This window comes from Lotus japonicus, chromosome 2, assembly GCF_012489685.1.
Source record: "Lotus japonicus ecotype B-129 chromosome 2, LjGifu_v1.2".
Classification (NCBI taxonomy): domain Eukaryota; kingdom Viridiplantae; phylum Streptophyta; class Magnoliopsida; order Fabales; family Fabaceae; genus Lotus; species Lotus japonicus.
The window spans coordinates 20466240-20493839 of record NC_080042.1 but is presented as its reverse complement, the minus strand read 5'-3'; the positions used below and the strand labels follow the sequence as shown (position 1 = coordinate 20493839).

The following is a 27600-nucleotide window of genomic DNA, read 5'->3' as shown; positions in this document are numbered from 1 at the left end:
TTGAAGTCACACGGAAAGATGTCGCTGATGCTCTTGGTGTAAGTCTGGATCAAGGCGAAAAGTACAATCCAAATTTGTGGTCAAGCACTGAAGACTACCGGTGCATTTGGAAGGATCAAGAAGAGCCTATAACAAGAGAAGAACTCAAGTTCACAAATGCAGTCATCAGCAAGGTGGTCCTACCAAAAGATGGTGCAAGAGGGCACGTCAATGCCATGCAAGATATGCAATCTACAAAATCATGAAAAAGGTGAAGGTAAATCCTGCTCACTTAATCTGGAGTTATTTAATCAACTTTCTGGACATGGGAAAATGATTTCTTCCTTTTGGATCACTGCTGACTGTCATTTTTGAGAAGAAAGGAATCACACAAGCCTTTCTGGATAACAAAGAGGAAAGGATAGAGGATGATATCATTTGGCCCACTCCTATCAAGCTAGAAGATGTTGGCAAAATGAATCTTCAATATGATGATTCAGAAATTCCAGTTGAATTTCTTGCCAAGAAGAGAAGAGCTGAAAGAGAAAGAGAACAAGCAAACAAAGGTGTCAAACAGAAGGTAAAGACCTTGAAGGATTTGGATGCACAAGCAAGAACGGTTCCAAACAAGCAAACTGTGAATCCTGCCTTGCGTATTGCACCGTTCCCTGAGGACGAGCCAGAACAGTCCAGGGAAGTGTCAAATGTACGCACCAAGGAACGTTTAATCAAGATCACTAAGGGCGGAGTTCCTCTACAGTCTGACTCAAATCCAGTTGCTTCGAGAACAAGATCTGGACAAGGGTCACCTGCCAGCACGATCGCAGAACCCAAGAAGAAGAAGCTTAAGCGTTTGAGGAAGCAGTTCAATGATGAACCCACTGTACCTGTTCAGAAACCCAAATACAACAAACGGAAGACACTTGCAAATGAACCTGATGAACCCAAGAATGAAGAAGATTTTCTCATCCACTCCACCATTGCCAAAACTTTGGACATCAAATTTCCACACTTTGAGGTAAACGCTGAAATCTCAAATCAAGAATTTGTTAATTCACTGTTAGATGATTCTTATGATCCTCACAAGACCTCACCTCCACCACACCACTCACCAAAACAACTCTCCCCTACTCCAAACCAAAAAGACCTCACTGTGAATCCCACTGATCACAGTTCACCAAAATTTTCTCCTGTCACAGCTATGGATTCCTCTGATGAGGAACACATTGTTCAACAAAACGAACCAAGATCCCAACTGTTCAATTTCTTTCCACTAACCTTGACAACACAAATTGACCTACCCTTTCAAAAGCCTCAACAAGGTTCCACACTTGAAAGCCCCACAAATCATACCTCCAAGCCAGCCACTCTCTGCACCCTTTCTCAAGTGAGAAAAAGGCGTCTTCAGACGCTAGTGTCCTCTGCCATTAAACGCAGACGCATTGCAGGAACGTCCAAGGCTTCCTCCAAGGCTTTTCAAGAAAAGTTGATCAAGAAAATTGAAAAATCACCCAACCGTTCCGTATCCTTTTCTTGGAAGAAACCCTCAGATGTTGGCTACAAGTTTCATGTAGAAGCCACCAAGGTACCGGACTGGAATGAATGGCAACTCTGTGTCACAGAAGGATATGTTGGCACACTGTTCTATTCTCTACTGAACAGAGTCACTGCTCTACTCATGATCTTGGGGAACTGGGTTTATGTTCTCCTACCAAGGAACATTCCAGAGTTTCTTCTTCGTCCGGAGAAGCTTCATGTTGTCAAAGGCAAAGGTAAAATGTATGATGAAGGTGAATGTTCATCCCCTCTGAACAATACACATGCTGAAGAAGAGATCATTCCTTCTGATGTGGACACTGTAAGACCCGGATTTGCAGAACTGGATTTAAAGTTTAATTTCCGACTCACGCGTAGAATCAGCGTAAGCGTGACCGAAGTTTACAGTTTGGGAAAGTTCAATGAAGAAGAAAGTTCAGGAATTGCTTGAGGATAGTACCATAGTCGTTTTAGGAGTTAGTGCGAGTCGTCTGCACACCTGCCTTATGGCGAGAGTGTCCAGAATAGGCTAATTCCGCTCTTAAAGCAATGTTTAAGCGATATTTCAAATCCTTGGAAAAATAAGAAGTTCTCTTTATTTTTCCTTCAACCAGTGTTTCATTTCGGAACCCTGGACTGTACGCACGATAGGATTCACTTCTCGGAAGTCCGACGACGCTAATTTCTTTGCTTCAAAAACCCTAAATTCAATCACTGAATGAGGACTTTTTCTATTCGGAGCTTTTAACGAAGTTTCCATCCGCGTTGCCAGATTTCTTTCGACGTTTCCAATCTTTCTTCAGAACGAAGTTTTGTCGTTTGACCTTCACAGCAAAAAGTAGTTTTTTGGGGCAATTTAACTTACACCGCTTTTGGATCGTTTTTCCCTAATTCTAGAGATTTGTTTTGAGTTCTGGAATTCTGTCGCCAGAATCTCACTTAGAATTCACCGATGAACGTGCTGCAAAAATAGGAATCGCAAAATTTTCATTTTCCCGCGATTTCACTCTCATATAAATAGTGAAAAATCACAAAATATCTTACCCATTCACCATTTGAGGCCGCGGGTTTGAGGGAGCAAGGGGAGGAGAAGAACTTCGCCGATTCTTGACCGATCTTCGAGCTGTTTGTCTCTAATTCACGGCATCGAGGTAACTAGCTTGATTCTTAGCTCTGATCATTCTTTTCGTCACGTTTCTTTAGCTATTTCTGTGCTCAAAGTTTCGAGCTTTTCGTAAAACTGTCTGATTTTCCTAATTTTTCTGTTGGGATATCTTCTATACTTGCCCAACAACCTAGAACACTCGCCGATATTTGCCAATTTCGATCGAGTTGTCAGAGATCTGAAAAACTGTGTAAAAACCCTTTTTGCGCACATATTGAAACTTTAATGTCGAAAAGTCGCAATCCGACTTAGTGCCTTTAGGATTCGTTGCTACAAATGTCGTTGTGAACGTTCCTATCAAATTTGTTTTCCGAAATTTTAACTTTGAGTTTTTGAGCTTTTATTTTGGACCAAAACGCCCCTGGATAGCCGTATTTTGACCCGGTTGTTCTAAAATTTTTCCGACAGTTTTTTTATCCTAGTTTTACCCTAAAACTACCTTGTAATTAAATTAGATCGAAGAAAAAGCGCTGGAACCCTTTTCCTCTTGTGGCCGAGAGCATGTTTTAGTGGGGGGGGAGTTTTCCGTTTTTCGATAACTCGTCCTCTCGTGTTCGATTGTTGTACTCTGAAGCTTTAAATGCTTTGTATATCGTTAATTAGTTGTGTGTGATCGAGCTAATCGATTTTGTATGGATTTCTGCTTTGTTTTTCTCCGAGGTTCAGCTGAAGGAACTTTGGGATCTACTGAGCAACTGTGTGTGGAGAACCTAGACCGCGAGGCTGGAACAACTCGAGGTTAGGGCAACTTACATATTAGCTAAGATTGCATGATAGGCGTCGATAAATTCGACTTATGTATGATTTTGATATTGGTTATGTTGATGATTTATTGTTATGACTGTTTTCATAACTTATGATATTGATGTTGTATTGAATTGTGTGTATTGACGCGAAGAATCACTGAATTGATTCCTTTTGATCTTTCGGGTTGAATGAACAACCCTAGGCAAGTCCAAACACAAGGTTTGAGACTTAGCTATCATTTATATACTTAGACTTTCCCCGGGGGGGTTACATTTGGTGGGATTTTGGCAAACTTAGAATGAATAGAATCTTGGAAACTAAAGACCTTAGAGAACTTAGTCTTCAAAGAATTAAACTCATAACCTGACTAATTAAATTCGAGACGTTTTCAGTAACGAATGAACCATAGGGAACCTAAAGGGGAAAATGATTGCGAAAGACGGGGAAATGTCGACAAGTCTTGAAGTTACTGGGAATTGGTGGAAGCCACAGAGGCGATCTACGGTGAAGACGGGCGGTCACCGAGTACTCTAGTACTCTTGTTGTTGGAGTTTGTGTTGTATTGACCGACACTAAACTCTTGGGTTTTGAAATTGGGTTTTAAGCTAAACACTTGTGTTGTGAGGACGATTCGATGTTTGGCTAATCATATTGCATCATGCATCATTCGAGGTTTGTACGATCGAAAGATTGGGCCTCGGTGAAGAACGGGAAAGCTTCACGAAGGTTGGGGAATGCCTTCATCGAAGAACACCTGGGTGTATCTTCGGCATAGCGGGCAGAGTGGCACGACCTTTGATGGTTGGGGCTGATCCGACTATGCATGGGTTTGTAAGCGACACCCGAGCAGAGTTGTCGACACTAGGCCTGTGTCGGGCAGACTCGTGGTGCCCATCCCAAACTTAAGCCTGGAGGCGAAGTTGGCTTTGGAGGAAATGAAAAGGGTAAAATTGTTGGTACTGGTACTATTTGTGTAGATAGTAGTCCATGCATTGATAATGTGTTATTGGTAGATGGCTTAACACATAATTTATTGTCTATAAGTCAATTAGCTGACAAGGGTTATGATGTTATATTCAATCAAAAGTCCTGCCGGGCTGTAAGTCAGATCGATGGCTCTGTTCTGTTTAACAGCAAGAGGAAGAACAACATTTATAAGATCAGATTATCTGAGTTAGAGGCTCAGAATGTGAAGTGCCTTCTTTCTGTTAATGAAGAGCAGTGGGTATGGCATAGACGGTTAGGGCATGCCAGTATGAGAAAGATTTCTCAGCTGAGCAAGCTAAACCTTGTCAGGGGCTTACCCAATCTGAAGTTCGCTTCAGACGCTCTTTGTGAAGCATGTCAGAAAGGAAAATTCACTAAAGTCCCTTTCAAGGCAAAGAATGTTGTCTCAACCTCAAGGCCGTTGGAACTTCTGCATATCGACCTTTTTGGACCAGTGAAAACTGAGTCTATAGGTGGCAAGAGATATGGGATGGTTATCGTTGATGACTATGGCCGCTGGACATGGGTAAAGTTTCTAACCCGCAAGGATGAGTCTCATGCTGTTTTCTCTACCTTCATTGCCCAAGTGCAAAACGAGAAGGCTTGTAGGATTGTGCGTGTCAGAAGTGACCATGGTGGAGAGTTTGAGAATGACACGTTTGAGAGTCTGTTTGATTCCTATGGAATTGCACATGATTTCTCTTGTCCCAGAACTCCTCAAGAAAATGGTGTTGTTGAGAGGAAGAACAGAACTCTTCAGGAGATGGCTAGAACCATGCTCCAAGAAACTGGCATGGCTAAGCATTTTTGGGCAGAGGCAGTAAATACAACATGTTACATTCAGAACAGAATCTCTGTGAGACCAATTCTGAATAAGACTCCCTATGAATTGTGGAAGAACATAAAACCCAACATTTCTTACTTTCATCCTTTTGGTTGTGTTTGTTATGTTCTTAATACTAAGGATAGATTGCATAAATTTGATGCTAAATCTTCTAAATGTCTATTACTTGGTTACTCTGATAGATCTAAAGGTTTTAGATTTTATAATACTGATGCTAAGACTATTGAAGAATCTATTCATGTTAGATTTGACGATAAGCTTGACTCTGACCAGTCAAAGCTAGTTGAGAAGTTTGCAGATTTAAGCATTAATGTTTCTGACAAAGGCAAAGCTCCAGAGGAAGCTGAGCCAGAGGAAGATGAACCAGAAGAAGAAGCTGGTCCCTCTGATTCACAAACTCTGAAGAAGAGCAGAATCACTGCAGCTCATCCTAAGGAATTGATTCTGGGCAACAAAGACGAACCAGTCAGAACCATATCAGCCTTCAGACCCTCTGAAGAGACCTTGCTTAGTTTGAAAGGATTGGTGTCCTTAATTGAACCCAAGTCCATAGATGAAGCTCTTCAGGACAAGGATTGGATCTTGGCCATGGAAGAAGAATTGAATCAATTCTCCAAGAACGATGTTTGGAGCTTGGTGAAGAAGCCTGAGAGTGTCCATGTAATTGGAACAAAATGGGTGTTCAGAAACAAGCTGAATGAGAAAGGAGATGTAGTCAGAAACAAGGCAAGGCTAGTTGCTCAAGGTTACAGTCAGCAGGAAGGAATAGACTACACAGAAACATTTGCTCCAGTAGCAAGACTAGAAGCAATCAGAATGTTGATCTCTTTCTCAGTAAATCACAACATAGTTCTTCATCAGATGGATGTGAAGAGTGCCTTCCTAAATGGTTATATTTCAGAGGAAGTTTATGTTCATCAACCCCCAGGTTTTGAAGATGAAAAGAAACCAGACCATGTGTTCAAATTGAAGAAATCACTCTATGGTCTGAAGCAAGCTCCCAGAGCATGGTATGAGAGACTCAGCTCATTCCTTCTGGAGAATGAGTTTGTAAGGGGTAAAGTAGATACAACTCTCTTTTGCAAAACTTATAAAGATGATATCTTAATTGTGCAAATCTATGTTGATGATATTATATTTGGTTCTGCTAATCAATCTCTATGCAAAGAATTTTCTAAGATGATGCAGGCTGAATTTGAGATGAGTATGATGGGAGAACTCAAGTACTTTCTGGGAATACAAGTTGATCAAACACCAGAAGGAACATATATCCATCAGAGCAAGTACTCTAAAGAACTACTGAAGAAGTTCAATATGCTGGAATCTACAGTGGCCAAGACTCCAATGCATCCAACATGCATTTTGGAGAAAGAAGATAAAAGTGGTAAAGTATGTCAGAAGCTCTATCGTGGCATGATAGGTTCACTTCTATACTTAACTGCATCTAGGCCAGACATATTATTTAGTGTCCATCTATGTGCTCGTTTCCAATCAGATCCAAGGGAAACCCACTTAACTGCTGTTAAGAGGATCCTAAGGTATCTGAAAGGCACCACTAACCTTGGCTTGATGTATAAGAAAACATCAGAGTATAAGCTTTCAGGTTACTGTGATGCTGATTATGCTGGAGATAGAACAGAGAGAAAAAGCACTTCTGGAAATTGTCAATTTCTGGGAAGCAACTTAGTCTCATGGGCAAGCAAGAGGCAATCAACCATTGCACTATCAACTGCAGAGGCGGAATATATCTCAGCAGCAATATGCAGCACTCAGATGCTCTGGATGAAACATCAGCTGGAGGATTATCAGATCCTTGAGAGCAATATCCCAATCTATTGTGATAACACTGCTGCAATCTCATTGAGTAAGAATCCTATCCTACATTCAAGGGCTAAGCATATTGAGGTAAAGTATCACTTTATTAGAGATTATGTACAGAAGGGCGTACTTCTTCTGAAGTTTGTTGATACTGACCATCAATGGGCAGATATCTTTACAAAGCCCTTAGCAGAGGATAGATTTAATTTTATTCTGAAAAATCTGAACATGGACTTCTGTCCAGAGTGAAGATGGATCAGAACCTCTGACTATGATACTTCTTGATCAGAAGATGTCTAGTCCAGAAGGTAACTCAATCAGAGTGTGCGTACCCATTGGTACTGACTCTGAAGCTGAGACAGCAACACGTGTGTCAGTATTTCTGATGCATAGTTCCTTGTGCCCGTGTGACAGTCTGTCATGATGCGTGTAGATGTGCTTCTCTCCTGTGTGTGATATGTGTATTTACTGTTACTATCTATCTTTAATTTTCAACCGTTGATTTTAAATTGCTTTTTGAATCAACAACGGTTATTTGTCAAAACCCACTATACACACACGATCTCCTTCACTTTCGGTTTTTACTCTCTCTCTCTTCTGCAATTTCAAAACCGCTTACCCTTGATTTCTCTCTCGCTCTCTCTTCATCTTTCAACCTTCATCTTCTACCTAAACCTTCAACCGCTCCAAAAATGGTGAGTCAAACCAGAAGAGCTACTGCAGATGCAACCCAGTTCCCTCATATGGTAGTTGGTCAAGCTACAGGTCAAAGGGGTCCTGAGAATCCGAATCAAGATCAAGGTCAAGCTCAAGAGCAGATTATTCCGATTGCAGAACGGGGCTGTGCCGTTCACTGCGTATATGCTCCTGAGGAACTTCAAGTACTGGCAGAATGGAGATTCGACCTTGACAATATTGCTACAAATGGGTATGATCTTCGTCCTGAAGTCCAAGTTCAAGGCTGGGAAAATTACTTCAACAGGCTTCGAGGACCGGTGTATGACAAACTGATCAAGGAATTCTGGAAGCACGCTGACTGCGATGACACTCAGGTGGTATCTCACATTCTTGGAAGAAAAATTATCATTACAGAGAAATCCTTCGTAAATCTGCTGGGTCCAGCAACTGCTCGTGGGTATCGATTTCAACTGACAGAATCGAAGCTGAAACCCAGCACCAAGGATACAATCAACAAGGCCCTGTACACCAATTACAAACCGGGCAAGACTAATTATAAAGTGATGGATCTTCATCCCAAGCTCAGAATCTGGCACAAGATTCTGCTGAACTGCATCAACCAAAGACCAAAGGGCAGTTCCCCAGATTATATCAACTTCTGCCAGAAGGCGATGTTGTTCCTCATCCAAGACAAGAAGAAGATCTGCCTCCCCTACTTCTTGTTCTCTTATCTGAAGGAATGTATCCGGAAGTCAAGGACTACTGCCTCCATCAAATCAGCAATCAAGTATATCCCTTTTGGGAGATTGCTGTCTGATCTCTTCATTGAGAGTGACCTCATTCAAGATCTGGTCAATGCTGGATGCGTAGAGGATTTGACCACCATTGTCAGTGATGTCTTTACTGCAAATTCTCTGAAGAAGATGGGTCTAGTCAAAAAGAAGATTGCTCCTGCCCATGAAGACACATCTTCTGAAATCAGAAAAAGAAGAGTCCCTCTAAATGACTTTCCCTTGTGGACCCAGGCAGACAACCCTGAAGCAATCAGGTGTTTCATTGATGATCTAAGGAGTCAAGGCTTTGAGATTGATGTTGATGAATTCTTCAGAATGCTGCCTCCTGCACCAGAGCTTGATTCTCCTCTCAAGAAGAAGGTCCAGAGGAAGATGATCCTAGAAGAATCCTCTGAGGAATCAGATGTCCCTCTGACCAAAGGGAAGAAGGCTGGTCAATCCAAGAGAAAACATGATGAAACCAGCAAGCCAGATGATGGTGATGATGGTGATAATGAGGATGGTCCTCCTTCTCCCAAGAAGAAGAAGAAGCAGGTCAGAATTGTGGTGAAGCCTACTCGGGTGGAACCAGCTGCTGAAGTGATCAGAAGGATTGAAACTCTTGCCAGAGTGACTAGATCATCAGCACAATCAAGTAAGTCTGCAGTTGCTTCTGATGATGATTTGAATTTATTTGATGCACTCCCCATCTCTGCCTTGCTCAAACAATCTTCAAATGCACTCACTCCCATTCCTGAGTCCCAACCAGCTGCACAAACCACCTCTCCACCACATTCCCCAAGGTCTTCATTTTTTCAACCTTCTCCCAATGAAGCACCTCTCTGGAATATGCTTCAGAATCAACCCACCGGACCCTCTGATCCAACCTCACCCATCACCATCCAGTATAACCCATTAACTTCTGAACCGATCATCCATGAACAACCAGAGCCTAACCAAACAGAACCTGGACCCAGAACCTCTGATCACTCTGTCCCAAGAGCATCAGAACGTCTGGCTCCCCGAACCACTGATACAAACTCTTCCACAGCCTATATACCTGTATCCTTCCCAACCAATGTTGCTGACTCTTCTCTTTCCAACAACTCTGAATCCCTTCGAAAATTCATGGAAGTTAGAAAAGAAAAGGTGTCTACCTTAGAAGAGTATTATCTCACTTGTCCAAGCCCTAGGAGATATCCTGGCCCTAGACCTGAACGTCTAGTAGACCCAGATGAACCTATCTTGGCCAATCCTTTACATGAGGCAGACCCTTTGGCTCAACAAGCTCACCCTGCCCCTGACCAACAAGAGCCAGTTCAACCAGAACCTGAACCAGAACAATCTGTGTCTAACCACTCCTCAGTTAGATCACCCCATCCTCTGGTTGAAACTTCAGAACCTCACCTTGGAACCTCTGAACCAAATGCTCGAATGTTTAACATTGGCTCTCCGCAAGGTGCCTCTGAAGCTCACAGCAGCAATCACCCAACCTCTCCTGAAACCAACCTCTCTATAATTCCCTACACTCACCTCCGACCCACATCTCTCTCTGAGTGCATCAATATTTTTCATCATGAAGCTTCATTGATGCTACGCAATGTGCAAGGTCAGACTGACCTAAGCGAGAATGCTGAATATGTGGCTGAAGAGTGGAACAGTCTGAGCACTTGGCTAGTGGCTCAAGATCCAGTTATGATGCAGCTCCTGAATGCAGAGGGAAGTCAGAGGATCGAGGCTGCAAAGCAAAGGTTTGCTAGAAGGGTGGCTCATCATGAACAAGAACAGAGACATAAGCTACTTGAAGCTATTGAAGAAGCTAATAGAAAGAAAGAACAAGCAGAAGAAGCTGCACGTCAAGCAGCAGCTCAAGCTGAACAAGCCAGATTAGAGGCAGAACGACTTGAAGCTGAGGCTGAAGCTCTTAGATACCAAGCACTTGCACCAGTAGTTTTTACTCCTGCTGCTTCTGCTTCCACTCCAGCTCCTCACGCTGCTCAGAATGTTCCTTCCAGTTCTACACAGCCAAACTCGTCCAGACTCGACATTGTGGAACAACGTCTTGATACTCATGAGTCTATGCTGATAGACATAAAGCACATGATGATGGAACTTCTGCGTCGCTCTGATAAACCCTAGTCTTAGGACCTCTTCACTTTTCTTCTTACCCTAGTCTTCTTTTCTTTAAGTTTTTCCTTATTTATTATTTTTTTATATCTTTTCGTTATTTATTTTTGCACATCATCCATATATATATGTGACATTATGTTTGCAAAATTTTCTTTATTCATCATAAACTGCATTTACATCATACATGTTTTTCTTTTTCCTAAAATCCTAGAATGGAGGATCCCTCCTCATTCTTCTGCACTCCTGGCGCTGCTCTGACCTTTCCTTCTCCAGACGCTCTAGTGCATACTGGATGTTGTTGAGCCTATCTTTTAGCTCATCCTTCTCCAGAATCTCTTCTGAAGTCTTGAGCTTCTTTTCCAAGATCTCTTTTTCTTCCAGCAGTTTCAGCTCAAGCTGGCTGAGTTCTTGCACCTTCTGGACGCAGGTCCTCCTCCAGCAGTGTCCGTGTTAGCTATGAGATGGTTGTTGTACCCTCTGGATGCCTAATGTTGAGGAACATGTCCTCCTCAAAGGCTCTCTTTCTCAGCTCCTCTAATGCGATCATGTATGATGCCATTTTTCTCTGTTATGATGGTGTGAAGCTTACCCCTTTCTCCAACGCTTTATATAGGCTTCACTTTCTCTCTGAAAGTTAATGCTCCTACAGTTTCTCGAGGTTAAGTTCTTGGTAACTGATCCTTCTCTTTACTCTTTTGGCCGGTGGTAAGCGTTCCTCTTGTGCATTAACTCTTCTCTTTAATTCGCCTAACTCTGATTCTCGCATCGTTTTAATTTTCTTCAAACTTAGACCTTCTCTAAGGGGGAGTACCTTGTACTTCAAGCTAAGTTTTTCACACCCTACTTTTTTTGTTTATGACAAAAAGGGGGAGTACACCCAGTTTTTGATGTGTAAGATGTGTTAGTGTGATTTATTTTTCTTTTGGAGAATTTAAGAGTTCCACCTTTATGACCATAGATATGTCACTGGGCAAATACAAGGAATACATTTCACTTCTTCTGAAGTGATTCTAATTTGACTCTGATACCCAAGACTCTGATACCTTGTTCGTTGACTCTGATTACTTATGCGCTCTGATTACTCTATTTTCATCTATGTCATAAGTTTTTTTTTACTCTGAACTCTTATATTATTTAGCTCAGAATCTAGACTTTACTAACGTTTTCATCAAGTATTAGATTCAGGGGGAGCTAAGCTCAGAATCAAGCAGTGACTTGAATTCAGAATGAGCAAGATAAACTATTCACATCAGGATAAGTTTTATTCTATATCCCTAAACTCTGAGTGAATTCAGTTTATTATTTAAGAATTGTTCATCAAAAATCTTAGTTTTGTCATCATCAAAAAGGGGGAGATTGTAAGATCAAGTTTTGATCTAGTAGTACAACTCTATGTTTTGATGATTACAAGTTAACCTTTTGATATGAACAATTGTGGTACTCTAACGTGTTTTTCTGAGTGTGCTATTTACAGGCCCTCTATTCAATCTCACACAAATCAGAAGCACTGTGCTTAAAGAGTGTCCCAAGCAACGCTTTCGCATTCACCATGTTCAGTATGAACTGTGGAAAAGCTTCAGAAGTTCTGAAGTTATACAAACTCTGATGTGGACTCAGTCACTAGAAGTTCTGAAGATCCAGAAAGTCTGATAACCAAGAAACACTGAAGGTTCAGATGTTCTGATAGTGTAGAAGACTCTGAAGATCCAGAAGCTGAATAGTGGAAACTCTGATGTCCAGAAGCAAGATACTCTGAAGACCATGTACTTCCCTCTGAGTTCAGAATCAGAAGATACAATGGTTAGAGGATCTGGGCTTTCCCTCTGACTCTGATCAACCGGCTTCACAAGTTCCAACATGAAGCATTCCCCTGATCAGAAGTCTCCTAGGTTTAAAGGTCAAGTCACTATCCAAGTACAAAAGCAACTGTACCTTCCTGACGACCTACCTAACAGTCTCAGACACAGCAGAAGCTGGATTTTCCAGAACTGCCCTCCAACGGTAGCATTTCCCATGCAACGTTCAACCCTAATCCTTGGAGTATAAAAAGAGGCTGAAGACTGAAAGAAGCGGCTAGAAGCATTCACATACGCGCAAGACAAATTCAAATTCTTCTAAGCTTTCTTTCATCTGAAATTCATTGTGTTTACTATTAGCTTTTTAGAAGCAAATCTCTTGTAAACAATTCTTTGATAAACAGTTTGTTTAGTTCCTTTAGGAGATCAAGGTTGATCGGATCCTAGAGAAGACTAAGAGAGTGAATCTTAGTGTGAGCTAAGTCAGTGTAATTGTTAGTCACTTGTAGGTTTCAAGTGCAGTTGTAACTCTTACCTGATTAGTGGATTGCCTTCATTCTAAGAAGGAAGAAATCACCTTAACGGGTGGACTGGAGTAGCTTGAGTGATTTATCAAGTGAACCAGGATAAAATCCTTGTGTGCTTTTCTATCTCTTATCTTTAGCACTTAAGTTCTCGAAAGATTTGTCAAAATCTTTAAGGTGGAAGTTTTATCTTGAAAACGTTATTCAAACACCCCCCCCCTTTCTACTGTTTTTCATACCTTCATTATGTTGATGATTTATTGTTATGACTGTTTTCATAACTTATGATATTGATGTTGTATTGAATTGTGCGTATTGACGCGACTTCGGAGCGAAGAATCACTGAATTGATTCCTTTTGATCTTTTGGGTTGAATGAACAACCCTAGGCAAGTCCAAACACAAGGTTTGAGACTTAGCTATCGTTTATATACTTAGACTTTCCCCGGGGGGGGGGGTTACATTTGGTGGGATTTTGGCAAACTTAGAATGAATAGAATCTTGGAAACTAAAGACCTTAGAGAACTTAGTCTTCAAAGAATTAAACTCATAACCTGACTAATTAAATTCGAGACGTTTTCAGTAACGAATGAACCATAGGGAACCTAAAGGGGAAAATGATTGCGAAAGACGGGGAAATGTCGACAAGTCTTGAAGTTACTGGGAATTGGTGGAAGCCACAGAGGCGATCTACGGTGAAGACGGGCGGCCACCGAGTACTCTAGTACTCTTGTTGTTGGAGTTTTTGTTGTATTGACCGACACTAAACTCTTGGGTTTTGAAATTGGGTTTTAAGCTAAACACTTGTGTTATGAGGACGATTCGATGTTTGGCTAATCATATTGCATCATGCATCATTCGAGGTTTGTACGATCGAAAGATTGGGCCTCGGTGAAGAACGGGAAAGCTTCACGAAGGTTGGGGAATGCCTTCATCGAAGAACCCCTGGGTGTATCTTCGGCATAGCGGGCAGAGTGGCACGACCTTTGATGGTTGGGGTTGTCGACACTAGGCCTGTGTCGGGCAGACTTGTAAGGCCCAAGTTTTAAGCTTTGGATAAGCGAATAAAATGAAAGAGTTTATTTGATTAAAATAAATTTGTGAAGGAAAAAGGTTCAGGAAAAGTCCAAGAATTTTATCGAAAAACCGATAAGAGTTATAGCACGACTAACATACGCCTAATCCTAGGTCAAAGGTATTAGTGAATAGTTAAATTACACTTTAGGACACGATGGAAACTAATTCCAAAAATCTTCAGAGAAATGTTAGAATTTCTCTTTTCCGTCCATAAACAAGTAGTTCGACGCGGAAACCTGGAAAGTACGAACGTCAAATTCCAATTCTCGGAAGTTTGCCGAAACGGAATCCCTGATAGTTCGAGAAACCTAAGATCGACAGACGATGAAGACTTTTTCTATTCGGAGCTTCAAATGAAGATTCCACCCGCGCTCTCCTATTTCTCTCGTTATTCCTAATCTTTCTTCAGAAGGAAGTTTTCTCGTCCGACGATCACTGCAAAAAGTAGTTTTTCGGGATAAACCGACTTACACCGACTCATGCCGACCTTGGGATCGTTTGGTTTAATTCCAAGAATCCTGTTTTGAGTTCTGGAATTCTGTCGCCAGAACCTATCTTAGAATTCGCAGAGGAACGCGCAGGAAAAATCGGAATCGCGAAAAAATCATTTTTACGCATTTTCCAAAACCTATAAATAGCTTGAAAATTAGATTTTTTTGCAAAAACTTACCCATTTTCTTTCCCCAAACCCGCGGCCAGCTAGAGGAGAAGAGGAGGAAGTGTTTTTCGCGAATCTTTGCCCGTTTGCTTCACCGATCGTTGCTAATCGAAGACCTTGAGGTAGGTAAACTATATCTCTCTTCTGATCGTCGTTTCTGTCGACTTCTTCTATGTCTTTCTGTGCTCAAAGTTTTGAGCTTTTTGTAAAACTGTTCAAATAAGCCGATTTCAGTGTCTAAACTTATTCCCTGCATGCTCCTGAGCGTGTTCTGCGGATTAGATTTTGTCAGATGTCGACGAAATGCCGCCGGGATCAATTTTTGCACCAAATACCCATTTTTAGGCAAAGTCGCAACCTTTAAGCTGAAATCTATCGACTTGGCTTAGTGCTAGTAGGATTAATCGTCATAAACGTCATTGTTGACGTCCCCATCCAATTTGTTTTTCAAAAATCCAGTTTTGAAATTCTGAGCTGAAAATAATGACCAAACTACCCTTATATCAGTTTTCGATCCGAAAATTTTTCCGAGCTTAGAACCGTCTTAGTTACGGCTTATGTTAACCTAGGAACCAAGTTTGATCGAAGAAAAATCGACCCTCCCAATTAAGGAAAGTGGCCGAGAGCTATACCAAGGGGGGGAGGAAAATCCGACTTTTCGAAAACTTGTCTTAACGCGTTAGATTGTCGTACCACGGAGTTGTAGTGTACCGTGTGACCCTAGGACTTATTGTTTGCTGAGTTTCTGATTCATTGTGTTGATTTCTGTGATTTTGCTTAAGGTTCTTTTGAGGAGTTTCCTGGAAATCAAGGAGAGGAGCGTGAAGGAACTTGCGAGGAAGAAGCTGGAAGACCCACCGGTGAGGGCTACTCTCTGAATTACTAGATAATGCTTTAGGTGTCGACGAATTCGACTTGATTTATGTGTTATGCACCTAATTGCTAAATGTCTGAAATGATTTCTGAGGCTTCGGCCGAACTTGTTGAGTACTTGATGCCATGATATTGTGTGCTAAATGATTCACATGCTATGTGCTACATGGTTAATTAGGATGTGTTGGAATATGCTGCTTATGCTTATTGATTGAGCTGTTTCATTTTATGCTATTCCACTCGTGCCTATATTTCTGGAAAGTGAGGATTACGGACAAGTCATGCCGAATTTTTATGAGATTTTGAGAGAGTTTGAAAGGACGAACGAAGTTCGGACCTTGTTATGTTTTAATGGATCGAGACCTTCTCAGGGAATTACTTGGGATCATGGGGATCTCTGAAAACTTATAGGAAGTATTATAAGACTAAAAGAAATCTATTTTCTCAAGGAAAATTCATAAGACATTAATCAAACTCTAAAACCCTTGAACAATGATAACAACCTTAGATAAGAGCCTAGAGCCTGAATATTTGTTTTGAAAATATGAGAAGTGTCGTCAAGTCCAAGTGTTGCGGAATTTACAAGTTTCTGAGTATGTTGATACTCTTTTTGCTCGACGAGCAGGTTATTGTTTGGCTATCTAAAGTTTAGCCGGAGACTATAAGTTTCCAAGTACATTCGTACTCTTTCGCTCGATGAGCAGTTTATTGTTTGGCTATCTAAAGTTTAGCCGGGAACTATAAGTTTCCAAGTACATTCGTACTCTTTCGCTCGATGAGCAGTTTATTGTTTGGCTATCTAAAGTTTAGCCGGGAACTATAAGTTTCCAAGTACTTCGGTACCTTTTCGCTCGATGAGCAGTTTATTGATTGGCTATCTAAAAGTTTAGCCGGGAACCATGAGTTCCAAGGTACATTCTTCTTCTTTTGATTAATTCATTTTGTCGCAGAATCGACATTTACCTTAGGGTATTCTTTTAGAGACTTTAAGTTATTTAGAACACGTGGCGACGTGTCGAGTGAGGTCGGAGACGTTGTTTGGCTAATCACTTGCATTCATGCACTCATTTTGAGGTTAATACACGGTGGGATGCCGGACCTCGGTGGATTCCAAAATGATCATAAGACACGGATTTCCATATTTTGGACACTACGGTGGTCCTTAGTAGCAGACGGAATGGCAGACCTACGGGTTCACTGCTGATTTGACTACTTTTGTGTGGTGTAAGAGACACGCGAGCAGGAAGGTACCCACCGTGGCTGGTGTTAGGGCCGTCTCGTTGATGTCCATCCTTCTTCCGGAATGCATCTTGTTAACCAGCATTGCATTGCATGCAACATACATTCTGACTTAGTTGCTGAGTGTGATTGGTACTTGTTATCCTATTTGAGGCATGCTAATTGTTATTATGATCTTTTATATGTATTGTGATACATGCAACCCTAGGATGTTATCCCTAAGCTTATAAGCCTGAGAGGCTAATAATAATTATTATCCCATTTATATATCTGGCTTTAATATTTATATAATTCTTTGGAGTTGACCCTCGCGTCTTCTGTGTGTGCTTGGGCGGACTACGCCATTGTCAGATGAGTATGGCGGACTGGTTTACGATGGTCAGCCCCTCGGGGGGGGACCAGATTCGAGATGCTTGACCAGGACGACCCAGGTGCATGGGTGGTCGACCCCATAGGCCACCGTGCGACCTACACCGGTCGGATCATGGAGGACCGTGTTGACCTATTCGGACGCTTGACGGAGGGGGTCATGAGGAGACACATAGTGAGCTTCAACTTGCCGCCTGGCGTGCATTGTGGACCCGGCTTGGGAGGACCACCACCACCACCATTATCTTCGGATGATGAGGACCCCTCTGAGGAGGTGCCAGTGGGTGGGACTTCGACGGAGTCCAGTTCGTCTACTGCTGCTGTCATCGAGGATCCTGGTCCGGGCCCCGAGCCCGAGAGACCAGTGCAGGAGCGCATCCGAGTGGATAGAGAGGGTAGTGTTGTGTATGTCGACTTAGTCGTCCTGGATGTAGATTCGGACGACGACCGCGCTAGCATGTAGGATCCAGTGCTAGTGTGGGCTCCTCGAGTTGGGATTAGTGTAGGAGTAGTGTCGATGCTCTGACCGTCATGGTTTCAGTTTTGGGACAGGGTAGTTTCCTGCCGGTAGCTTTTTGTGTGGTTTTCTTATGGAGATCACAGAGAGCTGGTTGGACTTAGGAGGTCTTTTCTTAGGCCACTGGGCCAATTTGTTCTCAGTTTTTGAGGTAGGGTGTTGCGGACACAGGTTTTACCTTGGTTTGTACATATTGCCTTCGGGCGTTACTTTCTTTCTGTCACCCGTCGCTGGAGGTTACTCGCGACGTGGTTGGTATTAGCTGGGCATGTATATATTTGTAGATGTATATTAGTTTCCTTTATTTTTCGTTGAGATGTTTAATGTTTCTGTCTTTAATCATATTATCGAAAAAAAATAATTCACGTTTTTCCGCTTAAGTTTTTCTTTTGGTTACTAAAGTGACGCCACCGAAATCGGGGTGTTACATTGTGGTATTAGAGCTTAGTCGAGTCTTTCGGGAGTCTTTGGGGAATAGGTCTTCTGTGCTAGGTTGTGTGACTCTACAAAGAGTGAAAATTGATTGTCTGCCAAGCGAGTGCTCGCTTAGAATTGCTTGAAGTTATTGCTTAATCATATGGTATAGTTATATTAGATGCTATCTTATGATGAGTACTAACTGTTTGTTTGACTTAGCAGAACATGGTGAACGCTAACCAATTAGCTGAGATGATGGCCACTATGGCCCAAGCTGTGACTGCACAGGCAAACGATAATGCTTTGAGGCGTGCTGCTGAGGAGGCACGTGATCAGCATCAACGCCAGAGGGAAGTGACACTGGACCAGAACAAAGGCCTGAATGACTTCAGGAGACAGGATCCACCTAAGTTCTCGGGGGGTACTGACCCGGACAAAGCGGATCTCTGGATCCATGAGATTGAGAAGATCTTTGGGGTATTGCAAACTGCTGAGGGAGCCAAGGTGGGAATGGCAACCTTTCTACTGTTGGGTGATGCTGAGTACTGGTGGAGAGGCGCCAGAGGAATGATGGAAGCAAACAATTTGGAAGTGAACTGGGTTTCGTTTCGTGCTGCTTTCCTGGAAAAGTATTTTCCAGATAGTGCTCGTGACGAACGAGAGTCACAATTTTTGACTCTTCGTCAGGGTAGCATGACCATTCCAGAATATGTTGCGAAGCTGGAATCGTTGGCCAAGCACTTTCGATTCTTCCGCAACGGGGTTGATGAACCCTACATGTGCAAACGCTTTGTGAATGGGCTGAGGCCCGATATTGAAGACTCGGTGAAACCGTTGGGGATCACTCGTTTCCAGACTTTGGTTGAGAAAGCCACGGAAGTGGAGATAATGAAGAACAAGAGACTGAACCGTGCTGGAACAGGAGGGCCGATGAGGTCGGGCTCTCAAAATTTTCAAGGCAGAGGGAGATTTTAGAGCAGGAGGCCGTATCAACGTCCTGCTGGTAGAGGAATTGCTTCAGGATCCTATAGGCCCATGGTGGGTACTGCTGGTGGTTCTGGAGGTCAGACTGTGAACAGGGAAATGACCTGTTACAGATGTGGGCAGCCTGGGCACTACGCCAATGCTTGTACTGATATGAGGCCCAAATGCTTTAACTGTAACAAGTTGGGGCATACTGCCGGTCAATGCAGAGCACCCAAAACAGAACCAGCTGTCAACACTGCTCGTGGGAAGCGTCCTGCTGCTAAGGCAAGAGTTTACACCATGGATGGTGAAGAAGCTGAAGGAGTTGATGGTCTGATCAGGGGAGACTGCGAGATTGACGGTAATCTCCTAACCGTACTTTTTGATTCCGGAGCAACGCACTCTTATATCTCTAGGGATTGTGCTACTAGATTAAAACTTCCTGTTATTGCTTTGAGCTTCGATCTTATAGTTACCACACCTGCCAAAACTTTGCTTGCTAATACTGCATGCATGTATTGCCCAGTAACCTATAGAGATAAAGTTTACCATGCTAACCTAGTGTGCCTAACCCTCAAGAACCTAGATGTTATCCTAGGGATGGACTGGTTGTCCCACTATCATTGTCTTCTGGACTGCAGCCGAAAGAGAGTGGTATTTCCTGACTCGGATCTTTCCGAGTATCTATCCGCCAATCATATTAGCGTCTCTCTGAATGAAGGATCTCAAGAGTATTCCGTTTTGTTAAACTTGGAGAGTAAAGGGAATCCGGAAGTTAGTAATATTCCAGTTGTGAGAGACTTCGCGGATGTTTTTCCTGGCGATGTACCTGGTTTGCCGCCTATACGCGACATTGAGTTTGCTATTGACGTCGTACCGGGAACAGGACCGATTTCGATTGCACCATATCGGATGGCACCTGCGGAATTGGTGGAGTTGAAGTCTCAACTTGAAGATCTTCTGTCGAAGGGATTTATTCAACCAAGCGTTTCACCTTGGGGAGCACCTGTCTTATTGGTGAAGAAGAAGGATGGGAAATCTAGACTTTGTGTCGACTATCGACAACTGAACAAAGTGACCGTCAAGAATAGGTATCCGCTACCTAGAATTGATGATTTGATGGATCAACTACGAGGAGTTGCGATATTCTCAAAGATAGACCTGAAGTCGGGTTACCATCAGATCAGAGTAAAGACTGAGGATATCCAGAAGACGGCATTCAGAACTCGTTATGGGCACTATAAGTATCTAGTGATGCCATTTGGGGTGACAAACGCACCTGCCATTTTCATGGATTACATGAACCGGACCTTCCATCCGTTCTTGGATCGATTCGTCGTGGTGTTTATCGACGACATTCTGATCTACTCAAAGAATGATGAAGATCATGAAGGGCACTTGCGTCAGGTTTTACAAGTGTTGAGAGAGACAAAGCTGTACGCCAACCCTTCTAAGTGTGAATTTTGGCTCGAAGAGGTAAAATTCTTGGGCCATGTGATCTCTAAAGAAGGTATAGCTGTGGACCCAGCAAAGGTAGAGACTGTGTTGTCATGGGAACGGCCAAAGACCGTGACTGAGATCAGGAGTTTTGTCGGTTTGGCGGGATACTATCGTCGCTTCATCGAGAATTTCGCCAAGATCGTTGGACCCTTAACTCAACTTACGAGGAATGATCAACCTTTTGCATGGACCGAAGCGTGCGAAACTAGCTTTCAGACAATGAAGGAACGTTTGACGACGTCACCTGTACTCGTCTTACCGCAACCAGAGGAACCGTATGAAGTGTACTGTGATGCTTCGCATCAAGGTTTGGGATGTGTGCTGATGCAGCATCGGAAGGTGGTGGCTTATGCTTCGCGACAACTGAAGACTCATGAGAAGAACTATCCGACTCATGACTTAGAACTCGCTGTCATTGTGTTTTCTTTGAAAATCTGGAGACATCACTTATATGGATGCAATTTCACCATATTCAGTGATCACAAGAGTTTAAAATACTGGTTCGACCAGAAGGAGTTGAACATGAGACAACGACGCTGGATGGAATTTCTCAAGGATTACGATTTTACCTTACAATACCATCCTGGAAAGGCTAATGTCGTTGCTGATGCATTGAGCAGGAAGATGCATATCTCATCAATGATGGTTAAGGAGCTGCAACTGCTGGAACAATTCCGAGATTTGAGTATAGATGTAAGAGTATCCGAGGGAGAACTGAGGTTTGGAATGATCAGAATTACCAATGGATTGATGGAGGAAATCCGAGACCAACAGTTACAAGATGAATTTTTACTCGGATAAAGGAATTTGGTAATTCAGGGTAAGGACCCGGAATTCAAGGTAGGAAGTGACAATATCCTACGGTGTAAGGGTAGAGTTTGCGTACCTAACAACCCTGACTTAAGGAGGTTGATTATGGACGAAGGTCACAAAAGCAAGTTGAGCATCCACCCTGGGATGAAAAAGATGTATCAGGACTTGAAGGTGAATTTTTGGTGGCCAGGAATGAAAAGACAAGTAGCGGAGTATGTAGCTGCATGTTTAACCTGTCAGAAGGCGAAGGTGGAACATCAGAAATCTTCAGGTATGCTACAGAGCTTGGATGTACCTCAATGGGAATGAGATAGCATATCGATGGATTTTGTCGTGGCGTTGCCAAGGACTCAGAAAGGGTATGATTCAATTTGGGTAATCGTGGATCGATTGACTAAGTCGGCTCATTTCATACCCGTGAGGACTACGTACAACGTGGAAAAGCTATCAGAGATATATATAGATGAGATTGTACGACTTCATGGAGTGCCAACAAGTATCGTTTCCGATAGAGACCCGAAGTTTACTTCACATTTGTGGGGAGCTCTTCATAATGCTTTGGGAACGAGGCTGAGATTAAGTTTTGCTTATCATCCACAAACTGATGGACAAACTGAGAGAACTATCCAATCATTGGAGGATTTGCTACGAGCTTGCGTGTTAGACAACAAGGGCAGTTGGGATACCCTATTGCCGCTGATTGAGTTCACATATAACAACAGTTTTCATACGACCATAGGTATGGCACCGTATGAGGCTTTGTATGGCCGCAAGTGTAGAACACCCTTATGTTGGTATCAAGATGGAGAGAATTTGTTAGTAGGACCAGAACATCTCCAACAGACGACTGAGAAGATCAAATAGATCAGGGAGAAGATGAAGACTTCTCAGAGTAGACAGAAGAGTTATGCAGATCAAGGGCGTAGAACCCTGGAATTCGAAGAAGGAGACCATGTGTTCCTGCGGGTTAGCCAGACTACAGGAGTTGGACAAGCAATCAAGTCAAGAAAGCTTACGCCAAAGTTCATTGGACCTTATCAGATTACTCGTCGGGTAGGACCGGTAGCTTATCAGATCGCACTACCGCCTTTCCTATCAAACATTCACGATGTATTCCATGTGTCACAACTGAGGAAGTATATTTCTGATCCGACACATGTTATCGAGCTGGATGACATTGAGTTGAAGGATAACTTGTCTTTCGAGACACCGCCAATCAGCATTGGTGACACAAGGATAAAACAGTTGAGGGGAGAAGAGATCGAGTTAGTGAAGGTTATTTGGAACAAGGACACCGGTGATGCGACGTGGGAGCTGAAGGAAAAGATCAAGGAACAGTATCCAGAACTTTTTACTGAACCTTAAGTTTCGAGGTCTAAACTTTCTTTTTGGAGGGTAGTAATGTAAGGCCCAAGTTTTAAGCTTTGGATAAGCGAATAAAATGAAGGCTAAAAAGCAGTTTTTGCCCCTGATGTTTCAGTTTTGTGCAAAATATACCCCCACACTATTTTTGTCATTGAAACTACCCTCCATGTTATTAAAAGGTCCACCGGTTACCCTTCTGTTAGCCTGACGTTAATTCACTAACGGAGAAGCTGACGTGGAATTTTTTTTTATTTTTAATAAAGCCACGTGGATTAAAACAATGAAAACTAAAAAAAAAACAAATTGATTTGGGGCCCGGTTTGTAAACCCGATTTGGGGATTTAGGGTTCAAATCCCTAATTAGCAACCCATCATCGTGTTCATCGACGAGAGAGACAGGTTGAAAGAGTGAGGGAGAAAGAGCAGTGAGAAGGCAATTCGTGGAGCTGAGGGAGAAAGAGCCGTCCCAAAACTTGGTTGAATTCGACATTCTCACATGGCTGGTGGGTCTTCAAATCGTGGATGTCGAGGAGGTAAAGGAAGGGGGAGCCCGAGGCAGAAGAAGGGGAAGCATGTGGTCCCTGAGCATGGCACATGCGAAAAGCCAACATATGACCCTACCTCTTGGTGGGGGGAGAAATTTCCAGACAATTTCAAGTTTAGGTAGGTACCTTTTCAAGATTCTTTGTCAATTTCTTTATCACTTTAGTTTGTCTCTATGTGGTAGTGATGTCTTTATCTGGTTTTATCTAGTTGTGGTGCTTAATTTATTGGGATATTGAATGTAATCTTGACATTGTTTACATTATTTGTAGGCCCATTGCTAGAAATTTAGTAAATGTCCATGTCTGGCATAGTGGCAAGTTTGTGTCAGAACCTAGTCTGGATTATTTAAATGGTATATGTTTTACTGTTGACAAATGGGATGTAGATGAGATAAATTCCATTGATTTAGGCAAAGTTGTAAAAAGGTTGGGGTATGTCTCATTTAATATATGGTATAGACACCCTGATTTTGGACTTTCTAGTGGTTGTAAGCCATTTAGGGATGATGGAGATGTGGTGGCTTTTCTGAATGATGTAAAGGGACATAGTGAAGTTGACTTTTATGTTGAGCATTTAGTAGAGGAAGTACCAGAACTTGTAGATGACTTTCAGTTCCTTGAATACACACAAGCTGGTCAGGGTGAGGGAGTTAAGGAGAATGGTGAGGGTTCTGTTGGTGAGGGTTCTGTTGAGGGACTTAATGATGGCCAGGGTGGTTCTGGTGAGGGACAAAATGAGATTGTTTATGAGGATTGTGAGGTAGTTGGTGAGGGAGTTAATGAAGGACAAAATGAGATTGTTAATGAGGATTGTGAGGTAGTTGGTGAGGCAGTTAATGAAGGACAACATGAGATTCTTAATGAGGATTGTGATGTAGCTGGTGAGGGACTTGATGAAGGACAACATGAGATTCTTAATGAGGATTGTCAGGTAGCTGGTGAGGGACTTGATGAAGGACAACATGAGATTCTTAATGAGGATTGTCAGGTAGCTGGTGAGGGACTTGATGGAAAAGATGATAGTGAGATCAGTTTAGATGACAGTGACTTTGATGAGAAGTGGGAGTGGTCCAAAGTCCTTCCAACCTTTGGTTCAGTAGATGAAGACCAAGTTGCTACCAAGGATAAAAATCCAGCTTGTTTGGATGAATTTGCAAATGAGGATGGAGCTTCTGATGACTTGGAAACACCACCTGACAGTGATGATGAAATTGGTCAGCAAAGGAAAAAGTTCCCAATTTTCAAACTCCCTCCAGATGGTGCAGAGGTTAAGTTTGTAGTTGGGCAGGTATTATTCTTCTTTGACATTTACTGTTTTAAGAACATTTCTTTGCTGTTTTAAGTACATTTTTACAAAAGAACATTTTCTAACTTGTCTTTTGTTGCAGAAATTTACTACTTCCAAACTCTTTAAAACAGCTATTAAAGAGTATGCTCTTCAAAGGAGGAAGAATGTAATTTTAGAGAAGAGTGATAGCAAAAGGGTTGTCATTAAATGCGAGGGTGAGTGTCCATTTTATTGCAGGCTTTCCAAGTATGAGCAGAACAATTTCTGGCAGATTGTCTCACTGGTTGATGAGCACTCATGCTATAGGACCTCCAAGAATCGCCATGCCAGGCCTAAGCTACTTGCCAAGAAATTGATGCAAACAATAAGGCATAACCCTGGAATGAAGTGCAATTCTGTGGTTGCTGAAGGCCAGCTTAGGTGGGGAGTAGTGCTGAATAGATTTCAAGCATCAAGAATTAGGACAGCAGCCAAAAAGATGATTGATGGGGCAGAGCAGGAACAATATAAACATCTAAGGAGTTATGCTAATGAGCTATTGAGGAGCAACCCAAACGGCACTGTGATTATCAAAAGTGAGATGGGAGCGGATGGCCCTGTGTTCCAGAGAATTTATGTGTGCTTTGTTGCTTGCAGAATGGCTTTTGCAAGACACTGCAGACCACTCATTGGATTGGATGGCTGTTTCTTGAAGGGTGTTTATGGTGGACAGCTGCTTACTGCTGTTGGTAAGGATGGGAACAACCAGATGTTCCCAATTTCCTTTGCTGTTGTTGAGGCTGAGACTAGAGATTCATGGGAATGGTTTGTGTCCCTATTACTGGATGATCTGAACACAATACAATCAAGGAGGTGGTCATTTATTTCAGATCAACAGAAGGTCTGTTTTCCCTAGGCTTCTATTATATATGACTATGTTTGTATTGTATTTGACTATGTTCTTTGATATTTCAGGGCTTGGTTCCCACCTTAGCAGCATTGAGTGAAGATGTGGACCATAGAGTATGTGTTAGGCATGTTTATGGAAACTGGAGAAAGAAGTATCCAGGAGAGGAAATGAAAAATGCACTATGGTCAGCTGCTAGATCATGCACTGTGCCTCAATTTGACAGGGCAATGCAAAAGCTTAAGGAGATGAATGAAGAAGCATGGAAGGATCTATGTGAGATACCTCTTAAGCAGTGGGCAAAAGCACATTTTAGTACTCATTCTTTGTGTGACCTGCAAGTGAACAACATGTGCGAAGCTTTCAACATGGCAATTCTGGAACACAGGGATAAACCCATCATATCACTCATTGAAGGCCTAAAGCACTACATCAGCTCTCGGATTGTGAAGCAGAGGGACTTAATGTTGAGGTACAAGGGAAACATATGCCCCATGATTCAGGAGAAATTGGAGGCTCACAAGTTAGCAGCACAAAACTGGGCACCACATTGGAATGGTGATACCCTTAATTCAAAATTTGAGGTTACAGATGGGACTAACAAGTATCGTGTGGAGCTGGCCAAAAATCATTGTGCATGTAGGAGATGGGATTTGACAGGTATCCCATGCTGCCATGCTATTCCTTGCATGTGGCATAACCGTACTCACCCTGAAGAATATGTGGACAACTACTATAGGTAATGGTTTAGCCTTGTGTTAATTTGTGTTGGTATACTATAGGTAATGCTGCCATCATAATGACTTCACAATTTTATTGTTTTGTTTTGTAGGAGAGATACTTTTCTGTCCACTTATGCATATATAATTGAACCAAACAATGGTCCCATGCTCTGGCCTGTCAGTGATCTGCCACCACTAAATCCACCATATGTGAGAAGGGCACCTGGAAGACCTAAGACTCAAAGAAACAAAAAGAATGATGAGCCCAGGAATCCCTACAAGCTTGCAAGGAATCAGACCAAGGTTAAGTGCAGTAGGTGTGGAAAGTGGGGTCACAATATAAGAACTTGTGGAGGGAAAACTGGTGCGGATAGGGAAATAGAGAAAGGGGGGAACAAGGTAATCCACTTAACTTTGAGAATTAATGTCTGAAGTTTCTATGTAATCCACTTAACAAGGTAATACTTGTCATTAATTACCATATGTCACACTTGCAGCAAAACTCAAAGAAGACTCACCCAAAACCTAGAACAAGAAGTGCAAGGACTGCTGATGCACCTCTAAAGCCTACATACAAGCCTGCTGCAAAAGGAAAGAGGAAGACTAAAGCAAGTGAGCCTACTGCTTCTCAGCCAATGACAGCTCAAGCTAATGGAAGTCAGGCAAATGCATCACAACCACAATCTCAAGCTAATGGAAGTCAGCCAAATGCATCACAACCACAATCTCAAGCTAATGGAAGTCAGCCAAATGCATCACAACCACAATCTCAAGCTAATGGAAGTCAGCCAAATGCATCACAACCACACTCTCAAGGTAGCACAATTACAGCTTCATTACCACCAGCTGGTGTAGCTAGAAGGGGAAGAAAGAGATCAAGAGCTGGACTAGGAACACAAGAGAGCACAAGCTGAATGGGAAAGTGCTTTGTTGTTTCTGCATTTTGTATTTTGTTTCTATGTACTTGGGAAGCCAAACTAGTATGGCCTATGATTATTGATATTTTGGTATGGCCTTGTATGACCTTGTAACTCTGCACTTTATTTTGATACTATTAGTTAAGTGTAGACCTTTATTGTTCCAGTTTAAATGTAGACAATTTAAAGCTTGGTTAAGTGTGGACCTTTATGGCCTTGTAATTCAAGCATCTTTATGTATCCATTCTCTTTTCAGTATCAATATCAATTCTGCATCTTTATGTATCCATTCTGATATTGCCATTTAAACTTGCAGATTACATTACATTTCAACAATTACATTAACCCAACATTACAATTTTGATATTGTTAGTTAAGTGTACAATTTTGATACTGTTAGTTAAGTATCCATTCTCTTTTCAGTATCAATATCAATTCTGTATCAATATTGTCATTCAAACTTGCAAACTCA

The 27600-nt window shown here is 42.2% G+C and overlaps 1 protein-coding gene across 1 annotated transcript; it reads left to right on the top strand.

The window, feature by feature from the left end:
- The first annotated feature begins 241 nt into the window (after window positions 1-241).
- Window positions 242-27325, top strand: LOC130736204 (uncharacterized). Its single transcript, XM_057588049.1, has 8 exons — window positions 242-256; window positions 359-1837; window positions 23480-23493; window positions 23586-24603; window positions 24704-25483; window positions 25558-26228; window positions 26322-26610; window positions 26709-27325. The coding sequence occupies exons 1-8, from the start codon at window positions 242-244 to the stop codon at window positions 27123-27125; spliced, it is 4683 nt and encodes a 1560-aa protein (XP_057444032.1). The 3' UTR covers window positions 27126-27325.
- The last annotated feature ends 275 nt before the right edge of the window (window positions 27326-27600 follow it).